Here is a 21,857-nt window from a genome sequence, read left to right as displayed (position 1 = left end):
GTGCTTTGGAAGAAGTTACTTCTTAATCGGTGGCAATGTGGAAAATTAAATTCTCTGTTCCAAGATGATGGAGACTTGTGCAATAAAACAAGTCACTCAATGAAGCTTCACCTGTGAGGATTCTTCTCCTGTCACCCCTTGTGTGTATGTCCCCCCCCCTCAAACACTCCCCCCACCAAGCTCCTCCTATCCGCCAGCCAAATTGCCAGTTGCTCCAAGACTCAGCTTTGTCTTAAGGTAAAATAAAACTACAACTACACACTTTTTTGCCCATGATGTCGTGAAAATGCATGTTGACAGCCTGGTCCACTGATTGTTCGTCCTCGAAAGTAATAAATCCAAAACCTAGCCAACGACGAAGAGTGAATCAAGGTAGCAGGGTGTTGTGACACAAAACAGGATGATGAACAGTATTAGGGGCGAACCAAGGGTTCAAGCAAGGGTTTCAGGTGACTTTGGGGTGGGTGGGGCTTGGCGTGACGTCCCAATGGCAAGATCTTCGGGGGCCAAGGGGTGGTGGAAAAACATGATAGCTCCCTGTTTATTGTCGGTGGAAATTTGGCTGACGGAGAATATATTACGGGCAGTACTTCCAGGGGCAACCTGTTTGCCCTGCCAATTCATTCCATGAATAAATATCTGAGAAAATCCCAAACACAGTCCTACGCAGAACAGACTTGCATCCCCTTGGAAAACCACCAATGGCCAAATCCAGGACCGCTATTAGCTGACGCAACTGCAGCCTTTCGCAAAAGCGGCTTTCTAAAAACTTGCGATGAAAACAAAAATGAATTTGGGGGTGGGAAATGGCGTTGGGGTGGGGGCGTTTAATCGTTTCCCCCCTGAAACCCAAGATTTCCCCCTTGGTTTAATTTTCGCTTTGCAGCTAGTGCTGACAGCAGCCATTTATTGCTCTAAAGCGTTCAACAGAAAAAAAAAATAAAGCTACAGTCTCTGTAACAGTTATTGTCTCTCTAAGCTTATCCAACATGGTTGGGTAAGCCCATGGAGCCTTATCGTAGAAAAGGTTCATACTTAAAAAAGACACAAAGATACAGGCCAAGATAGATCGCAGCAGGTCAATCTTCTGCTGTCGGCAACAAGAGCAGGGGCGGGGGGCGGAATCAAATTAAAAATAAATGGGTTGTGGGGGACTTTTAAGAGCATCTCCAACACGTAAGAGTATAAATGAAGCCAGGTCCACGATGCAGCAGCCTCTACAGAGAGAGAGGCTCTTTCGCTTGTCTGCAGGCAGATGGAAGTCTTGACAGGACAGAAGTGGAAAGATGGGCGTTTCTGCACCCGAGAGAAAACCGATTCAGAAACGTCTATTTAAAATGTTGGGAGGACGTTATCGGGGACAGCAACCGATCGCCTATACAGAAGAAAAATGTGCTCTTTTGCTCTTTGCTCAAGGTTAGGACCATAAAGAAGGCTGATCGCCGAAGAACGGATGCTTTTGAATTCTGGTGCTGGAGGAGACTCTTGAGAGTCCCATGGACTGCAAGAAGATCCAACCTCTCCATTCGGAAGGAAATCAGCCCTGAGTGCTCACTGGAAGGACAGATCCTGAAGCTGAGGCTCCAAGACTTTGGCCACCTCATGAGAAGACTCCCTGGAAAAGACCCTGATGTTGGGAAAGATGGAGGGCGCAAGGAGAAGGGGACGACAGAGGACGAGATGGTGGGACAGTGTTCTCAAAGCTACCAGCATGAGTTTGACCATGCGGGAGGCACTGGAAGACAGGAGTGCCTGGCGTGCTCTCGTCCAGGGGGTCACGAAGAGGCGGACACGACTAAATGACTAAACAACAACATGGTTAGGAAGAAAAATGAGAGGCAAGCAAGGAGATTCGAAGAAAGGAAGACTGCAAACACCAGAAGGGGAAACTAAGCAAAAATTTGAGTTTCCCAGAAGCGGATATCTGCAATTGAGGCAGACCCAGATAAGAGGCGAGGGGGTCACGGGCGTTGGCAGGGGTCTTTTGTGAATAAGAAAGACAGCAAGGAAAGGGCAGGTGGAAAACGAAAAAGTTGTCAAGGAGGCAAGCGCTAAAAGAGGCTGTTGGATCAGAACCGCTTCTATAAGAATGTGAGCAAGCTTGAAAACAGGCGTGGGAGAAGGTTGTTGAAAAGCTCTTGGGGACCCTAGCAGCACTTCAGGACACTGGAAGAAATGTTAACTTCACAAGGATATTTCCCTTGAAGCCCAGGAAGCTTTGCTGAAGAGCAAAATGGGTGCGAAAGGCCTAAGAAGACTGAAACACATGGAGCTTTGAGAGGGGGAAAGTCTAAGGTTTAAGAACTCGTTGCAAGGGGGGAAAGTTTGGCATTCTGGGGTAGGAGAAAACAGATGGGTGCACCCACCTCAGATATTAAAGGTTGGGGATCAGCTCAGCTGGGGGTTTTTTTTTGGAAATTGGGAACTCTTCCTCCCTTAAGAGGGGAGATTGCTACGTTCCAGGACTAGATGAGTAGCCGGCTGCATTCTGAGCCCCAAGCCGCAGTTTGCCTGATCGCTGCGGCTCTCTCAAGTTCACCTCAACAAGCTTTGAGCGCTGATCTGCAAGGGAGGAAAGCACCTCAAGGCCAAACACCCCATCTGATCCGCCGCATCACACTGTCATTCAGGAATTTCTCTGTGAGCCTGGAGACTCGTGCAAATTTTGCATTCTGCAGATGTGTAGATTCAGCTGAATGCTGAATGCAATTCAAAGGTGCTCTTGATTTTCAGTAGCAGGCAAGCTAAAAAAAAGTAAAGACCGTGACGTGTTTCTGAGAGCCACTGGGTGAGCCTTCCTGGGAAGGCTATTGCTTCACCAAAGTGCCCTCTCCTCTCCTTGGTAGTTGCCTGCCTTGCTTCATTCAGCAGGGACAGCTGGAACAGGCCCTCCAAAGAGGATCGTAAGGTGTGGGCAGGTATGTATGTGAGAAGGTGGCCTTCCAGGTCACTTAGGCTGAAGTTATTTAGAGCCTTAAAGGTTTAAATTGAGCACAGAAACAGACCAGATTAGCCCCAGTTAATCTTGCGGTGCTTTTCTTGACCAACTGCATCTTCCAGGCCATTTTCAGAGGCAATCCCACATCCATCTCAGGTAACAGCATGGGTGATTGTTGCCAAACTGTCTCCATCCAGGCAAGGTTGCAGCCTGCATACTGGCCGAATCTGATAAAAGGTGCTTGTGCAGCTGCTGCATCCATGCCCTTCTTCCTCACCTCGTGCTCAGCAATTGCATCCTTTCCTGGAAGTAAATGAGGGACAGAATTGCCATGCACACAGAGCGAGGAGAGGGAGCGCGCAAGCCCAAGGCACCAGTGTGGTGTAGTGGTTAAGAGCAGTGGACTCGTAATCTGGGGAACCGGGTTCGCGTCTCCGCTCCTCCACATGCAGCTGCTGGGTGACCTTGGGCCAGTCACACTTCTCTGAAGTCTCTCAGCCCCACTCACCTCACAGAGTGTTTGTTGTGGGGGAGGAAGGGAAAGGAGAATGTTAGCTGCTTTGAGACTCCTTAGGGTAGTGATAAAGCAGGATATCAAATCCAAACTCTTATTCTACTTGATTTTAAGTGTTACCTCAAGTGTTCAGCCACACTGTCAACCTTGCGTTAGTATAAAGCTTTGCTTTTATGCTGGCTTTATCATGAAGCCATTTTCCAAGACAATATTGCAACAAGAGTCGTGGGACTTTAATGCGTAACAATTACAAAGCTGCTCTTCATAAGTAAGCAGCATAACAGACCCCGACCAAAAAAGTGAACCAAATTCCTCTATAGGACAGCTTCATCCTTCCCATCAGTGGTCCTCTCAAATCTATACAGTGGTACCTCAGGTTAAGAACTTAATTCGTTCCGGAGGTCTGTTCTTAATCTGAAGCTGTTCTTAACCTGAAGCACCACTTTAGCTAATGGGGCCTCCCGCTGCTCCGCTGCTGCACAATTTCTGTTCTCATCCTGAAGCAAAGTTCTTAACCCGAGGTAATATTTCTGGGTTAGTGGAGTCTGTAAGCTGAAGCGTATGTAACCTGAAGCGTATGTAACCCGAGGTACCACTGTACTTGGTGCTAAGTTGGAAAAGTGGTAGGATGCGGTGGCGGCAGGGGGGAACCAGTTTATTTCATAGCTCAGTCATGAAATCACTAGCTGGCTGAAAGGAAGCCAATTAGTATTCAAGCACATGTTCCCCTTCTGTAAAATGGGAACAAGGGGGTGGGTGCCCAGTATACGAGTCCAGCTTCCTAACACCCATACAAATGACTGAGCAGAGATTTTAAGGTGAAAGAAGGAAGTTTAAGATCTTAAGAGGGCAAGAGCTTGAGCAGAAAGAGACACCAAGAATTGGGACAGGGAGAGCGTTTTCCGAGGAAGCTTAAGAGAGGAACTAGGACAGCCAGGGAGACTTCACAAGTTATCAGTGTGATGCACCCTAAGCAAGTAACACAGGGCAGCCACCGATGAAAGAGCCATTGGCTCCTCACACCCCCCAGGGGTCTAACCGACACGTTGACACTTGCAGTGAAGTTTACAGCTGTGCAACTGAGAGTGAAGAAAGCACAGGGTTGCAATGGGAACCGCAGGACGCCGCCAACAAAAGTGGTTAAGAGGCAAGCGGTGTAAACGCAAGAGTAATGTTTGCCCGTAGTCGGAATGGGTGGATCACTAGTGCAGGTTGCAGGATCATGTCCAGCTGATTGAAAGCTGCCAGCTGTGAGCTTAGCCTGGCCCAATCGGCCACACCAACTCGCCACCCATGTTTGGCATTCAGCGCCGGACATGCTTGTGGTGGACAAGGCTGAAGCCCAGCAGCTCACGCCCTTCAAACCAGATGGTGGTAGCTAACTGCATAAGCGAGGCTTTAAGGCAAAAGACAAAACCTCGGAAGCAAGCCTTCAAATTTTCCTGATTTGTCCCTGGGAAAGTTGAACTGTGAGAGCTTTAGGGAGTTGTTTAGGTAAAAGAATCATCACGTCTGGGGACTTCCGGGTTAGCGCCATCGGTAATGGCGGAATTCCTCTGACTAAGAGGAATTTACTCCATGAAAATCGGGTCTGGCCGTCACGGCGAAGACGGAGACCCTTCAGAAATCACAGGCGGGTTTTTTTTATATATTGTGGTGTGTTGCTTGGTTTTTTTTTTAACGTGGTATGTTCATTTTTTCTTTTTGTAATTCTTGAAATTTTAATAAATATCATTTAAAAAAAAATCATCATGTCTGGGTCTTGTTTTCATGGTGAGCACAAGTACGGGAAAGATGGTTCAAAGTAGAGGCAAGGTTATTTTATTACTTCTCCCAACTTTAAGGGGGGCGGGGAACCATGCAAGAAGATGCGGCTCTTTACTGTGTCAGTGAATTTTTCTGTTGAAACAGTGCAAAGCTGTTGCAAAACGAATTAAAAGGCATCAAAATAAGAGAAAAACCGCCCACCCCCACTCCTCCTGCCCCCAAATATTGAAAACTTTAAGTTTACACTCCAAATATAGACAGAAGCCCGAACCCCTCCTCCATTTGTGGAAATGGCCTGTACCTCTGTGATAATCTATCACCTAGAGAGAAGAAAATCTAAAGAGATATTAATCACAAACAGTTCACAGAGAGAAAGAGAGAAGAAAAGGAAGGGGAGGGGGGGAAGAAAGAACTTAACGTTTACTGTACTTTTACTATGAAACACTTAAATATGCCACTAAGGATGTATGTCTAAATTAAAATAAAAACTAAGACTTAACAGCTTAATCAATATGAGGTGAAGAATTTACATATTGCTTTAAAATAAATGGAGTCAACAAGGAAGAGTGGAAAAGTCTAGATGGCAAACTGTTTCCTAGCATGTCTGACATGCTACCAAGTGGGTTAGGTGCAAGTCACGCAGATGACGTTTTTTGTTTAAAAAAATACTGCCTCTAAGAGCCGACTGAAAAGTGATTGGTGGAATGGAAAGCTAGACAAGACAAGGGCCGATTCCTGTTGGGGCTGAAGCTGAGAAGACACTGCTGACTCAGCCTTTGGAGTTCGGGGAGAAACTGCCCACTCACTCAAACATAAAAACAGTTACCCCTCAAGGGTAACAGGGGGCTTTTGCCTAGATCCTCGTCTGTGAAACTTTTCAAGAAGCAACTTATCAGACGCGGCCTTTGGCCAATGCTTTTAGCTGAAGCCATTTAACGACAAAAAAGGGCAAAGCTGAACATATGTTCTAATCCTACAGTTACTGATAACTGCAGCCTTGGAAAGGCTTTAAGAGCCTGTATGCTCTAAAAAATAAGGGACGCAGGTGGCGCTGTGGGTTAAACCAGAGAGCCTAGGACTTGCCGATCAGAAGGTCGGCGGTTCGAATCCCCGCAATGACGGGGTGTGCTCCCGCTGCTCGGTCCCTGCTCCTGCCAACCTAGCCGTACGAAAGCACGTCAAAGTGCAAGTAGATAAATAGGTACCGCTCTGGCGGGAAGGTAAACGGCGTTTCCGTGTGCTGCTCTGGTTCGCCAGAAGCGGCTTAGTTATGCTGGCCACATGACCCGGAAGCTGTACGCCGGTTCCCGCGGCCAGTAAAGCGAGATAAGCGCCACAACCCCAGAGTTGGCCACGACTGGACCTAATGGTCAGGGGTCCCTTTACCTTTATGTTCTAAAAGGGGGCGGGGCATAGGAGAATGTATAAGCTTAATGACTGCTTCTTTTCACTCCTTTTCCTTTGCCTATTTGAAGCAATTCAGGTGTCAACCTTTTCGTTACAGAAGACACCTTTTGGAGGCATGGGCAGGTAGGGTGGAGACAGAGACGGACATTTAACACCTGACTTCAAAAGCAGCAACACACTGGAGGATGGAATTGCATGAATTACATGTAGTAGTTTGTTCAGTGGAATAATTTCCCGAGGCAATGTGAACAATATAGGTATATTGTGTGTTGATGTTGTGAAAGTTTGCCATCTGACATAGGGAGAGGATAAAGAAATTTCAAGGACAAACTAGATTCTCCTTTACCTCGGGGCCGCTGCTTCTCCGCATCATAGATCATGACCACTTCAGTGACCTAGAAAAGAGAAGGGGAAATTCGACTGATGAAGCTCCCACGGGAGGGTTAACACACGGCAGCAGGATGAGGCCACGCAAAGCAGAAGCACAACCGGACGCTTGAGGTGCAGCTAGCAATAAGCATCTGATAGGAAGCAAGGCAGAATAAGCCATTGGCAAGTACCATTCCCCAAGCAAGGGCTGAGAAGACCCACTCATGGCTCTTTCTTCTTTCAGGTGTTAATATATAACTGCAATAAACTTTTTTTAAAAAAACAACCAATGGATAACTGAGAAAGCAATGCCAAAGTGCAAACCAAAGTCGCAGATCGGTAGAGGGCTACCTCCCCACCAGTCTTTTAAAATTCTCCGGACAAGGTGCAGATTAATTGTGCCGAAGCAGCGGAAAACACAACTTGCGAGGAACAGTGAGAAAAGCAGATGGCACTGGAGAGTGAGGACGGGTGCGTGAGCTGGAGGAACAAACAAGGAACACAGAGCATGTTTTCTAGCCGCCTTAGTAATTGTTTCAAGCAGGCAGAATTCCCCAAGGTGGCAGAGTCTGCTCATATAAACAGGTGGCCTGCTTTAACTACCCTTTACTAACCTCTGTACCTCGCTTATTTTTTCAAGGGGCAATCTAGAGGCTAGTGCGTGCTAAGCAAGGGAAAGAGAGCCTCAAATGACAATCAGGGCTCCTAAGAAGATGTATTTTTCACTCTTTAATAACTGATGCCATTTGCCGTATTTTTCGCTCTATTAGATGCACCAGACCATAAGACGCACCTAGTTTTTGGAGGAGGAAAACAAGAAAAAATATATTCCGAATCTCAGAAGCCAGAACAGCAAGCGGGATCGCTGCGCAGTGAAAGCAGCAATCCCTCTTTCTGTTCTGGCTTCTGGGATAGCTGCACAGCCTGCATTTGCTCCATAAGACGCACACACATTTCCCCTTACTTTTTAGAAGGGGAAAAGTGAGTCTTATAGAGCAAAAAATATGGTAATAATGACTCCCCGAAAAACTGATGCAAGATTGTCATATTTGGATGGCTAAGCAGCTCCCACTCCAAATACAGGAAATCTCTCGACGTTTCCCCAAACAGTGAACAGGGCACTGCTGAGGCAGTGGGAGATTCTTGGGTTGTGAAGTAATGGGCTGCCCATTCAGATTTCACCATTCTTTACAATTTTGTAGCCTCTGAAATCAATCTTAGCTGTCACTTAAAAGCCAGAGATCCCAGAGGCTGTGATTTCAAGAGAACACTTATTTTAAGAGCACCGCCAGCCAGACGGCTGAACTCAGGTGTTTGACTGCAGGGCCCAAATTTTCAGATGGTGCAAGAAGTCAGGGAGGCAGGCATATTCCTTCCCAGGCAGAATGGGCTTAAGTTGGCTCGTGCCAAACATCCTGAGAAGTGGGGAAGAGGGAGAGAGAGAAGTTGACAGCACTTGTAGGCTGGTAGTCTCTTGTCATTCTGTGATTTTCTAAACAAAAGAGAAATGTCTGCTTGGTTTGTCAGTGGAGTTCTTATTTGAGAACCTTGCATAGATATTTTTTGAGGTGTGTGTTTGCAGAAAAAGGTTTATATTTGAACACGGGGGCTGCTATCCCCTTTAAAGAGCCGTTGAAATACCGTATATTTCACTCTATAAGACGCACCAGACCACAAGACCCGCCTAGTTTTTGGAGGAGGAAAACAAGAAAAATAATAATATTATGAATCTCAAAAGCCAGAACAGCAAGAGGGATCGCTGCGCAGTGAAAGCAGCAATCCCTCTTGCTGTTCTGGCTTCTGGGATAGCTGCGCAGCCTGCATTCGCTCCGTAAGACGCACACACATTTCCCCTTACTTTTTAGGAGGGGAAAAGTGAGTCTTATAGAGCAAAAGATATGGTAATGCTTCCTTGAGACAGCGTCGTTTCAGGGCATTCTGGAGAAATCGAGCCAGGAGGGACAGTGGCAATTTTAAGAGCTTCCCAATCCTCAACATTTAGCCCACCCACTTTCACCATCTGCAAATGAGGCCTAATCGGCAAATCTATATGGATTAATTTACTGGTGGCCTCTTTAGTTAGACAAGGAGATAACAAGAGATGTCACCTAGCTAAGCACAAGGGGAAAGAAACTGCCATCAGCCACAAGCTTGAGGGGCTCTGCTCCCCATTTTACAGGTCCAGCTCAGCCTGCCTCTGCTGTGGCAAGAGGAGGGCTTTCGATGCTCAGAGCCTCTCCCAACCAGCCCCAGGAGGCTGAGCTGCTCACATGGGAAAGCTGAGGCTGAGTTGCTGAAGCAGCCATCAGCGGGAAGGAGACAATTTATCACCCAGCACCACTCAAGGGCTTTTAGGTAGCATTTGCCCGGATGAGCCACAAATGCCCCCCCAGGGAGTATTTTGGGAGCCAAAGGACAACTGCATAATGAAATGGGATACACATGGGTCCACCCGGGGCGAGTTAAGGTTTGAAAAGACAACTCGTTTGGCAGGGTTCAGGTTACCAAGCATGAACGTCGATCTTACTAACATGGGTCAATGCCCTTTTGGGACCTGCCCAATTACACCTTGCCCATTGTTCGCCCCACCTCCCCACAAAAACCCCCTCAAGCAAAAAGGAGCATAAGGTTTCTGATTCATCTGGGCAAAAGTAGTCATTAGTTGCTGAACAAGTTCAAGTTTACACATTCGCTGCCGGGAAAAGCCAGTTCCCCCTTTTTAATTGTGCGTCTCAAGTTGAATTCCAGTCTGCTTCCGAAACTGACCAAACTACAGTGGTACCCCGGGTTAAGTACTTAATTCGTTCCAGAGGTCCGTACTTAACCTGAAACTGTTCTTAACCTGAAGACCACTTTAGCTACTAATGGGGCCTCCTGCTGCTGCCACGCCGCCAGAGCACGATTTCTGCTCCCATCCTGAAGCAAAGTTCTTAACCTGAAGCAATATTTCTGGGTTAGCGGAGTCTGTAACCTGAAGCGTATGTAACCTGAAGTGTATGTAACCCGAGGTACCACTGTATATTTTGCAACCCTGCTCCCCGCCCCCCAAAGGCCTGGGTGGGAAGAGAGCCATTTTTAGCCAGCTGGCTGAAAAAGTGGCTAAGTGAGTCTGTTAGATTGCAGACTGTGGGGAATTCTCGCATGCAGCCCATGGAGACGCCTAGCTCCACAGCCACCAGGGTCCCCAGGAAGCTGTGCCCAAGGAACACCCACCCGAGAGGTAGCTGAGCTTGCCAAAAACGAAGGACAGGGTGGTTTAAGATGGGTGTTTGGAGGGGTGCTTCAGGCTGTGTAAGCTTCCAGTGCTTATATATTCACCCAGAGCTGTGTTAGTTCTGCACCACTCAGCAGTCTCCCTCCAGTTACCTGCCAGGCGGTCTAGTGAAAGATTAGGAGCAGGAATGTTTCTGGCACACACCATGTAGGCCCATGCTTAAAGTGTTTGTGCAGAGGACTGATGCTGAGCAAAGGACATTCCAGGAATCTGAAGGACTACCAATAGTTAACAGAAGCAGGGTACTAGTCCCAGTGAGACAGGGTTTTTAAGAAAACAAAAACCCAAGCACATGGTATCTAGGTGAGGTTTTAGAAACCAAAAGGATGGCTGGACAAGCCTGACAAGGGCTTCAAAGGCTGAGGATGTTTTATTTATATTTATAATTATATTTATATCCCACCCTCCCCAGCCAAGACCAGGCTCAGGGCGGCTAACGACCAATAATAAAAACAAGTTGATTAAAATATAATTTAAAAAGCAAGATTAAAATACAACAATAAAACATTAGGATGCAGCCTCTTCACAGGAGGAGAAAGGAAAAAGAAAGGGGAGGGAATCAAACTGATTCTAAGCCAAAGGTCAGGCGGAACAACTCTGTCTTACAGGCCCTGCGGAAAGAAATCAGATCCCGCAGGGCCCTGGTCTCATGAGGCAGAGCGTTCCACCAGGCCGGAGCCAGTGCTGAAAAGGCCCTGGCTCTGGTTGAGGCTAATCTGACTTCCTTAGGGCCCGGGACCTATAGGTGTTGCTATTTATGGACCTTAATACCCTGGCACAGTTCCTTGCCCACCCTTCCACCTGCGCCTGTCAAATCCATTCTGTTCCAGCACACCTCAGAACCAATTCCCTGGTGCTTCCTAAAGCTGCTGCTGGAACTCCTTAAATTCCTATGAAAATTTTGGGGTTTGGGAAGGAAGGGAAATGATGAAAAATCAGCAGGACACCTGGGGGCTTATTCCAAAGGTAAGATTTGCAGGGGAACAAGGAGGACAGGAATACAGATAACCCTGGTTGGACTTACAGTGGTGCCTCGCAAGACAAAATTAATCCGTTCCGCGAGTCTCTTCGTCTTGCGGTTTTTTCGTCTTGCGAAGCACGGCTATTAGCGGCTATTAACGGCTTAGCGGCTTAAAGAAAAAGGAAACAAACTCGCAAGAACTCGCAAGACGTTTCGTCTTGCGAAGCAAGCCCATAGGGAAATTTGTCTTGCGAAACGACTCAAAAAACGGAAAACTCTTTCGTCTTGTGCGTTTTTCATCTTGCGAGGCATTCGTCTTGCGAGGTACCACTGTATTATTATTAAATTCATTACCCACCCTTCAAGAGCAGGCCACTCTGCCAGTGCATTAAAATTACTCCCCCCGCTCCCAATTCAGTACCAGCATAAAAAAATACCACTATTTTGGAAATCATTCAACTCTTTTCCTGGGTAAGCCAGTGAAAGTTTAGAAACAAAAGGTCCACAGAAACTCAAGAAAGAGAAGAGTTCTGGGGAAATCGTGCTTCACACCTGATGTGTTATACTGGTAACACTCCAGGCGTAAACCTACGCAAATCCGCTGTTGTGATTAAATAGGTTTTTCTTGTATTAACAAAACCCTGTTTTCAAAGCTTGCTGGTGCGATTCTTCCTTTTCTTTTCAGGCCCTAGGTGCCTGGAGCACAGAGATAAGGGCCAAAGACTGCCCGGAACTGGGAGTTGTACCATTCTCTCTCTGCTCCAAACATAAGCAGCTTGTAAATTAAAGTTTAAGTGCAGGCAACCTATGTCCAAATAATGATGAGTTGTTTGATGACTTACCTGCTTTGGGGGTGGGTGGGAGAAAGAAGAGGGGTAAGGTTGGGGGGGGGGGAGTGAAGAATGTGGCCCGCTTGAGAACAAAGCATGAAAATGATCTGCGAACCATTTAAGCAAATTGCACCTTGACCAAAAATAGTCAGTGGAGGAGCTACTTCTGTGAGTTGGCCTTTTCACCATCGACCAGCCCCAATGGAAATCCCCACTCCCTGGCTCTTAAGAAATGGTGGTCATCCATTATCAGGTGCAAGAGAAGCTTGCTAGACACACACAACTCAACATATCCCTGCTACATTACACCCTTGCGTTGGATTTTGTTGTAAGCCAGGACTGGGGGGGCATACTTGACCAAAGAGTGAGGAATGGATATAATTAATTAATTAATTAATTAATTAGTTTACTACTATACAGGTGAAACTCGAAAAATTAGAATATCGTGGGAAAGTTCCTTGATTTCAGGAATTCAACTTGAATGGTGAAACTAATATATGAGATCGACTCGTGAAATGCAAAGCGCGACGTGCTTCTACTTCTCAGAGGTCCAATCTTGTTCGATTTGCAATCCTTGTTTTGCTGATTTCCTTGAATATTCTAATTTTCTGAGATGGCTAATTTGGGGTTTTCACCAGCTGTACGCCATGATCATCGCAATGATCACAAATCAAGGCTTGACATATCTCGCTTTGCATGTCATGAGTCTATCTCATATATTAGTTTCACCTTTCAAGTTGAATTCCTGAAATCAAGGAACTTTTCGATGATATTCTAATTTTTCGAGTTTCACCTGTGTATGAATAGGGGACCACTGAGCCCCTCACCAGAGGCTCCAGCTTTCGGGTGGGGGAACCCTAGAGATGGTCAGGACATCAAGGGAGATATCATACTGGGGGGGGGGGTCAGTCCACCCTGAGAAGACAGAGGGACAAGAGCAGACTTCATGGCATCAAATTAATACCTTAGCAAAAAGTTTATTTCTGCCACAAAACAGTACAAAGACACAAAAGCCATGCTGTCTACATTTTGCAAAAATCAGACATCCTTATGCTGGATCAATGGGACTTTGAGAAGAGGCTAAACCATGGGCTCAGGATTCTGAAACTGAACACCTGAGAACTAGGGGCTTTTATGACTAATGCCAAGAAATGCAGGTTGGTTGGTTTTTTAAAAGGAGCAGCCAGCCACAGGAATATTTCATGTTGCTGAAGCAAAATATCAAACTGCAGGTGTAAGGGAGGGAATGGAGATGGAGGAGATGGGAGAAAGAAGTGCTTTCTGGAGACCTGGTGCCTGCCATCGCAATAAACTCACCACTCCGAACTTCTTGAAGTATTCCCTGAGCTCTGTCTCGCCGCAGTTGTGAGGGATCCCACCGACAAATATTTTATTAGATTTGTTATCGCTCCTGGATCCTTTCTGCTGAGACAAAAGGGACAGAAACGGCGGCAATTAAAACTAGGATGTATCCTTCAGAGCGACGCTTGCGCCGTGCCTGCGGAAGCGCTGGTCCCTTTGACGGCCGAGTAACTTTGGCCTTAAAGGGAGAGGGGCAAAAGGGTTCTTTCACATTGGACTTAAAATTCAGAGACGGACCAAGCTGCACTTCGTAACTTGTCTTGCAGCCTGCAGTTCAGATCCGGCTCAAAGACACACACCCTCCAAAAAAACCACACCAACCAACAACAACATTCGTTCACGCGGCCAGACTGCCATTTGTCAGCATGTGTCTCCACTGCAAATGGCAGAGGGAGCGAGGTACCATATTTTTCGTTCTATAAGACGCACCAGACCATAAGACGTACCTAGTTTTTGGAGGAGGAAAACAAGAAAAAAATTATTCTGAATCCAAGAAGCCAGGACAGCAAGCAGGATCGCAGCTCAGCGATCCCGCTTGCTCTCCTGGCTTATGGGATAGCCGCGCACAGCCTCTCCCAAGAGCCGTACTCCCTTTAAAGAGCACATGGAGCGTGTGTGCGGCTTCTGGGGCCCCCAAGAGCCACACACACATTCCATGCGGCTCTTTAAAGGGAGCGCTGAGCAGAGCCTCCCGCCTGCATTCGCTCCATAAGACGCACACACATTTCCCCTTACTTTTTAGGAGGGGGGAAGTGCGTCTTACAGAGCGAAAAATACGGTATATATGAGGCAGCACCAGTGGGGTGGGAGTTGAGAGAGATGTTTTCAATGGGTAAAGGTAGAGAGGAAGCCCATTCCTCTTACCATTTGTATTGGTCCTCTTATCTGAGCTTTGTAGGGGCTTTTGAGCAAAGGCTATTGGGGGGCTAGGGCACCTCCCTAACCACCCCGCCCCCAATAATTCAGCAACTGAAGCGGTGAGCAATAGTCACAAGTCTTCCTGTCCTACTGGAAGGAAGTGCTGATGCGTTGTGCTACAAATGTGCAGGCAGGTGCTGAAATGGATGTGGATAGAATCACATCGGCCAGAAGGTGAACAATTCGGACGTTACCTTTCTTGAAAACCAGCTGCACCTAAAAGGCTCACGCTACTGGAGCAGGCGCCTTGGAAAGACTCGCCAAGTTAAGTTGCCGTGCGTGAACTGAACTCTGCCTGCGTGTGGAAGTGCTGTTAAGAACACTGTAACCATTTCTTCCCCGCCCATGCCTCCTCCGTATAAGTGAGATGGGCAGCGATCAAGTACAGCAAACAGGACAAAGGTGAGAAGGGAAGGAAGGATTTGATAGCAAGGGCTGATTATCAAGGAAAGTAGAGTTGCAGTACAGGTCCGGAAAAGCTTGGCAGAAATGCAGGCTGAAGGCATGGCTTGAGAGCAGAGGAGGAGAGAGGACACTCTGTGGAGAGCATACCGTATTTTTCGCTCCATAGGGCGCACCGGACCATAGGGCGCACCCAGTTTTTAGGGGGGGGGAAATCAAGAAAAATAATCTTATTCCCCCCTAGCCCCAAACAGCAGTGTACAGGATGTGCGCAACCTCTCCCTGCCGGAGGGGTTGTGCGTGGCTATGGCACAAGCCAAGGCAGCCAGCGGGATGGATCCCACTGGCCTGTTTTGGCTTCCTCTTTAGCCCCACGCAACCTCTCCCTCCCGGAAGAAACTAAAGAAGCCATAGCCTTGTGCAGCCTCTCCCTGCCGGAGGGGCTGCGCGCGGCTATCCCTGAAGCCTGGAGAGCGAGAGGCGTCGGTGTGCACCGACGCCTCTCGCTCTCCAGGCTTCAGCAAAAGCAACACAGAGCTTTGGGAGCACGGAGGGAGTGCTCCCTCTGCGCTTGGGAGGCTTAGCATTGCTATCGCTGAAGCCAAGGAGCCTGCATTCGCTCCATAGGACGCACACACATTTCCCCTCAATTTTTGGAGGGGAAAAGGTGCGTCCTATAGAGCGAAAAATACGGTAGTTAAAAAGCAGGGACAAGGGTGGGAGTGGGAGAAGGGAATGGGCAGCTGAGAGCTGACAGGCGTGGATGGAGCCGAAAGCAAGGGGACAGTATGCCAGGGAACCTGGAACTGATGTGGGTGGCAAATGGAGACACTGGCAGAAAACCCCAGAGGGCAGATGTGTAGGCAGAACTCTGAAAAAATCTCCAAGCTGAAGTGACTTACCCTACATGCTCCCACGGCTGGGCTGCTCCTAACTGACAGGAGGAGCTGACCCAATGGAACCCCTCAATGAACAAGCACACTAGGACAAACTGAACAAGCACACTAGGACACTCGGTAGACCCTTCATTGTGGTAGCAACTGCGTTATGGAACTGGCTCCCCAATGAAGCCAGCTAGGCTACATAACTACGACAAGGGAGGTCAGGAAGTGAAGACACGTTTGGTCACTAAGACTTTATGGCTAATGCCTTTCCTGGCCTGTGCTGACGGTCACTGGCTCTTATGACACTTATGGCTCCTTTCTATCCCCACTTGAACAATTCCTTTGTGGGGGAAGGATAGACATAATACAGTGGTACCTCAGGTTAAGTACTTAATTCGTTCCGGAGGTCCGTGCTTAACCTGAAACTGTTCTTAACCTGAAGCACCACTTTAGCTAATGGGGCCTCCCTTTGCCGCTGCATGATTTCTGTTCTCATCCTGAAGCAAAGTTCTTAACCTGAAGCAATACTTCTGTGTTAGCGGAGTCTGTAACCTGAAGCGTATGTAACCCGAGGTACCACTGTATAAGTATCAATAATAAATACTCATTGGGCAAGGAGGCATCTGAACACAACCATGTTCATGTGTCCGTGTTAACATGCCCCGCTGCAAGCAGCAGGTATACACATATCAAAACCACAGCTGCCCCCAGATCGTGAAGATCAGCGGGTTCAGCTGAGCACACTAAAATATGGCTGCTTTCAGCAAGCGGTGACATCTGGCAACCCAGTCCCCAGAGCTTCATTTGTGTTTTGACAGCGCGGCTGAGTTTTGCTGCCCTGCTTCCAGCGGGTTAACAACGCTCCTCAGAATCTGGACATGGGAAACATCGGCAGCTCAGCAAGGGCACCGAGGGAGGAAAGAGCGGAGAGCGACGCACGCCAAAGCGGCTTCCTTACCCATCCCTCCTTTGGTCGGGTTCTCTCTGGCTGCATTCCGCGAGGGGTGCAAGGCTTTGGATCAATCTGTCAAACAAGGGAGAGGGTGAAACAGGAGGCAGGGCAAAGAAGACCCGAAGCTGGCTTTGCCCGATGCTGGCATTCAAACAAGCAAGCTGAGTGGCGACCAGTAGGTCCTGCCCTCCTGCGGACAGCTGAAACCGTCTCTCAAGAAGCCCATAGGGGCAAATCTAACACAGGCAGATGTGTAGCAACTCAGCACAGTCATCTTCTCTAAAGGCAGCCACCCAGCTATGTGGTAGGAGGAGAGAAGGGATGGCAGGGCCTTTAAATCAACGCACAGCTGAGAGACCGGCAATGTTTGGCTCCTCCTCTCCTTGTACATTCTAGCCGGTCGTTATAAGAAACTGCTAACGAAGAACTTGTGCCCAAGCCTCCTTTCTTTCTTCTTTCTGAAGGAGCGTCTCCACCTCCATTGTTCTACCCGGACACTGAGGTCCAGCTCTGAGGGCCTTCTGGCGGTTCACTCCCTGCGAGAAGCCAAGTTACAGGGAACCAGGCAGAGGGCCTTCTTGGTGGTGGCGCCCTCCCTGTGGAACGCCCTCCCACCAGATGTCAAAGAGAACAACAACTACCAGACTTTTAGAAGACATCTGAAGGCAGCCCTGTTTAGGAAAGCTTTTAATGTTTGATGTAGTACAGTATTTTAATATTTTTTGGGGAAGCCGCCCAGAGTGGCTGGGTAAGCCCAGCCAGATGGGCAGGGTATAAATAAATTATTATTATTATTATTATTATTATTATTATTATTATTATTATTATTATTCCTCCTCCTCCCCAATCCCTTTTCCACGCCATGTCTTTGAAATCCTGAGGGCAGGGACTGATTTGGAAGCTGCCCTGGGAGCCTTTTAGTTTCGTTTTGCTCAAGAGCTGAGTAAAAATGCTTTGGATAAATACAGGCAGGCTAGGAAACTCTAAATCAAAGTGGACCTACCAGTCGCTCTCAGGGCTGGCTGCTTGCCCACTCCTCCCTAGCGTGTAAATGGCCACTCGCCTGCGAGTCAGGGCTGGCAAGGACCAGGGGAGTGAGGCTGCTGCAAACTGGAAAGAGAGCTGGGCCTTAATTCCCTTCGGGAAACTGATGGGCAGGCTGTCAAGTCCAACGCTGGTGGGCTGATTTGCAAGCCTGCCTCGTTTACGCCACACTTTCATTTCACAAGAGCGCGACAGCAGCCACCTGCCAGACTTTGCAAATCCAAGAGACAGCAGAACACACAAGGGCAGCTACTTAACCTGATGCGCGCCCCCCCCACCCCGACCAAGAGATACTTTGGGGTGGTAGCAATTCCGAAAACAGGAAAGGAGGCTTCATCTAGCAGTCAAGCGGAGAGGGGAATCTCACTGTTCACCACCCATGATATCGTGAACAGATGTTAAGGTATGGGGGAGAGCATATAAGAGAAGGGCTGAAAGTCCCCCTAAAAGCCGAGTTCTAATTAGGTTTGGCCTCAGTTCAGTCACATATGGAAGGAGCAATTGCTCAACCAAAGCTTTTAATTATTCAGTCAGTCACAGATGCCTGCTTAGCTTAAGAAATAACTGGGAAAGCAATCACTCCCCCACCCCACCCAAAACTTACATTTCGGCCATCTAATGTGTGAGGCCTGCTGGCCAGGACTGTCCCCACACAATTGGGATCTTTGAATTTGACGAATCCGAACCCTCGTGACTGATTCGTCGTCTTATCTTTCATTATAACACAGTCGACAACTTCCCCATACTGGGAAAAGTAGCTGCGGAGAGTTTCTGTTGAAGAAGCACACACACACATGCATTTTGTTGAGGACGATTTGCTGGGAGACAGAACGTGGGCAGTGACGGAAATAGATGCACCCCCACAACACATGGTCTCAAGCTGGCTTGCACTTTTTTTGAGAACATAAGGAAAGCCCGCAGGATCAGGCCAACAGCCCATCTAGCCCAGCATTCTGTTCTCACAGTGGTGAACCAGAAGCCTGTGGGAAACCCGCAAGGAGGGATCCAGGAGGGATGGCAGACATAGCCCCTGCAGGGCAACCAAAACAAATGCTTGAAGTATTCGTTACCTTAAAATGGGTTCCCAGCCATTCAGTGCTTTGAGAAGCAGCGGAACGCTGTTCAGAGCAGACTCGTAGGGTCCACAGAAGGACGGCTTAATGGTGGAGGCAAGACAGCCAAGGCACAAGGAGCAATTTGTAGTTATAGGGAGGCTCGTTTTAATAAGGCTTGAGGATTTGTGCTCTCACTCACTAACCACTATCCTCCCCACACCCATCTCTCAGACAAGCAACCCATCTTACAGGGTGCATCTGAGGCTGCACTAGCCTCAGGGAAACCCCAAATGCTTTGGGTATGAGGCAGCCCTCTCAAAGCCATGATACAACGAGAGCAGCAGCCCAGAGGCAGGGGATCTGAACCTCAGTAAGATGTGCATGATCAATTTAGGAAATGGTTACCTTGCGTGGTACTCCAGTCAAGGCCACCCACAAACAGCTTTCTGTAATTCAAAGAACACAAAGGTTAGTATCTGCTCTGCGAAAACAAAGGCCCCTTGAAATCTGACAGCCCACAATCTACATAAACACTCTTCTAGTAGGGTGCTATACCATAATAGGCAGTGTGTAGCAGTGTGTGCATGCTTTGTAGATTGTAAATGTACTGCTACCCAAGAGTTAGCTCAGCACTTTTACTTACCTTATGAAGCAATGTGTCAGAATAAAGCAAAATTTCTTAATGATCATTACTCCATCACACAATTGCAAAAAGCACAATACAGTGGTGCCTCGCAAGACGAAATTAATCCGTTCCGCGAGTCTCTTCGTCTAGCGGTTTTTTCATCTTGCGAAGCAAGCCCATTGACGGCTTAGCGGATTTGCGCTATTAGCGGCTTTTAGCGGCTTATCGGTTTAGCGGATAAGCAGATAAGCGACTTAGAAAAAGGGGGGGGAGGAGGGAAAAAACCCCGCAGGAACTCGCAAGACATTTTCGTCTTGCGAAGCAAGCCCATAGGGAAATTCGTCTTGCGAAGCACCTCCAAAACGGAAAACCCTTTCGTCTAGCGGGCTTTCCGTCTTGCGAGGCGTTCGTCTTGCGGGGCACCACTGTTTTAAGAATGTACGGAGTGCTGGTTTATATATATAGATATATTGTGAAAAAATGTGCTAACACTTTACAGCCTGAATCTCATTCCACCTAGCTGCCCTTTAAAGAAAGCCTTTGTTCTGCCCCTTTCACCAAGAGGTAGAAGTTTGCCAAGGCAACCAAGAAAGGTCACAGCTCAGCTGATATTTCAACTTCGATCTCTCGCTAACACCCTATTCACTAGACCACAAAGGCCCTGGAAAGCCATTCTGGCAGGCCGTTTGTTTCCCCTAAACTGATTCAGACAAACCGTTTGTGCCTGGGGAATTGAACTGCATCCCGGGAAGGTGTCCAGCAACTAATTCGCTACCGGCAGCAACAACTTTTTGCAAGTGCCCTTTTATTTCGCAGGCGACGAGGAAGGACCTCACAGCTGCTGCAGTGCTCAAGCGATCTACTCAACAAGTTCGCCTAGCCTATGCCCAGCTTAGGGCTTGAACTGCCAGCAGAGGGCCTGGCAGGCTCTCCGTCAAGAATACCTCCTTGATTTTCTAGACGCGCTCCCGCCAGCACTAGAACCTTAGGTGCATGGTAACGTAACAGTGTAATTTGAACACTAATGCTGTCATATGAGCATGGGAACACTAGGACTGTGGCTCATTAGGGCTTCAAAGCCAATGGAACTATTATAGTCAAACAGCGTGCCATGGGGCAGGGAGAGGCAGAAACTGGGGTGCTCCAGGGGTTCTTCAACTCCAGTTCCCACCAGCCCCAGACATACATCAGGGATGATGGGCACTGGAGTTTAGCAGCACCTGAAGAGCCACAGGTTCCCCACCCTTCCCACCTGGGGCATTTAAGCTTTTTGTGCCCTGTCCCTCTATGCTAGAGATGCACACCTGACCCGCCCTGTGCATGCACACTCCACTTGCTGCACTGAAAACTATTTTCATTGTTTTAAACTCCAGCGCCGGAACAGACAAAGCTCATCATTGTACCCCACAAGGAGAGTCAATCTTCAGTCTAAGTGCCACATGTAAAAAAAAAACAACAACAACCCCAGGGACATAACTCTACACACACACACACACACACACACACACCCACACACAATTTTTGGGGATACATATGCCTCCCCCGGGGATGCGGGTGGCGCTGTGGGTTAAACCACAGAGCCTAGGGCTTGCCGATCAGAAGGTCGGCGGTTCAAATCCCCGCAATGATGGGGTGAGCTCCCGTTCCTCGGTCCCTGCTCCTGCCAACCTAGCAGTTCAAAAGCACGTCAAAGGGCAAGTAGATCAATAGGTACCGCTCCGGCGGGAAGGTAAACGGCGTTTCCGTGTGCTGCTCTGGTTCGCCAGAAGCGGCTTAGTCCTGCTGGCCACATGACCCAGAAGCTGTACGCCGGCTCCATCGGCCAATAAAGCGAGATGAGCGCCACAACCCCAGAGTTGGTCACCTATCCCTCCCCCACAATAAAGGATTCTCTTTGCTCCCCCATTAACACAAGCAGATACCTGAACAAGGCCAAAAAACATTGGGCCTTGGTTCTAGGTTCTATTCACACACTGGGATTCCTCTGCCGCCTCCACCTCCCAAGCCAAAGGATCTTCAAGGCCACTGAAGTATGAGACAATCCTTCCACTTCAGTTCACACTTTCTCATGCTCGCTTTCATTAAGGCAAACAGTGCCATCCATCAGCAATGCAAACAGCAACACGCTCCGCTTGCACGCCATATGGGTGGGAGAGGGACTGTTGGGAAAACATCAGCGGCAGAGACAAAGGCTTCCCTCAAAGGTACAGCCATTCAAGACCCAGGCACCATCAGCTTCCCATCACCTCCAGCACCAGGATACAGCTCAGACTGACAGATGTTAAAAATCCCCCCCCCATCCCCTCCAATTAACAAAGTTTACCCCTCAAGGGTATAGAATCATCAAATTGTAAAGGACAGCTAAGCCTATTTATCTTGTTCCCCCAAACACTCCTGGGGTGGGAAAGAGAACAGAGCAAGCAATTAACTCTTTGGAATATTTTGTTTATGCCACTTTAATGCAAGGAAAGCACTTGGGGTTTTTATTGACAAAAGGAAGGTGGGCAACTTTTGGTCTCCACTGGATGCCCAGTTCTGGACAAGAGCAAGCTTTC

General features: G+C 48.1%; 2 protein-coding genes across 7 annotated transcripts in view; one reads left to right on the top strand and one right to left on the bottom strand.

Annotated features, from left to right (window-relative positions):
• Positions 1-21,857, top strand: part of GAMT (guanidinoacetate N-methyltransferase) — a 234,799-nt gene that overhangs the window by 184,489 nt on the left and 28,453 nt on the right. The window lies entirely within an intron of this gene.
• The window catches only part of DAZAP1 (DAZ associated protein 1), a 52,928-nt gene that overhangs the window by 17,234 nt on the left and 13,837 nt on the right, over positions 1-21,857 (bottom strand). The window contains exons 2-7 of one of the 4 annotated variants that reach the window (XM_081846334.1): positions 19,083-19,123; positions 18,227-18,393; positions 16,585-16,650; positions 13,378-13,485; positions 6,973-7,021; positions 263-345 (exon numbers count right to left, since the gene is read on the bottom strand). In XM_081846334.1, the coding sequence (XP_081702460.1) occupies positions 263-345; positions 6,973-7,021; positions 13,378-13,485; positions 16,585-16,650; positions 18,227-18,393; positions 19,083-19,123 (514 nt within the window). Of the gene's footprint in view, positions 1-255; positions 346-6,972; positions 7,022-13,377; positions 13,486-16,584; positions 16,651-18,226; positions 18,394-19,082; positions 19,124-21,857 lie in introns of those variants that run through there. The other 3 variants (XM_081846333.1, XM_081846335.1, XM_081846336.1) reach the window with 3 other exon arrangements.

Source organism: Podarcis erhardii (genome assembly GCF_964252035.2).
Source record: "Podarcis erhardii genome assembly, chromosome: 18".
Classification (NCBI taxonomy): Eukaryota; Metazoa; Chordata; class Lepidosauria; order Squamata; family Lacertidae; genus Podarcis; species Podarcis erhardii.
The sequence above is the reverse complement of the archived record's forward strand: the minus strand, read 5'-3'. Positions and strand labels throughout refer to the sequence as shown.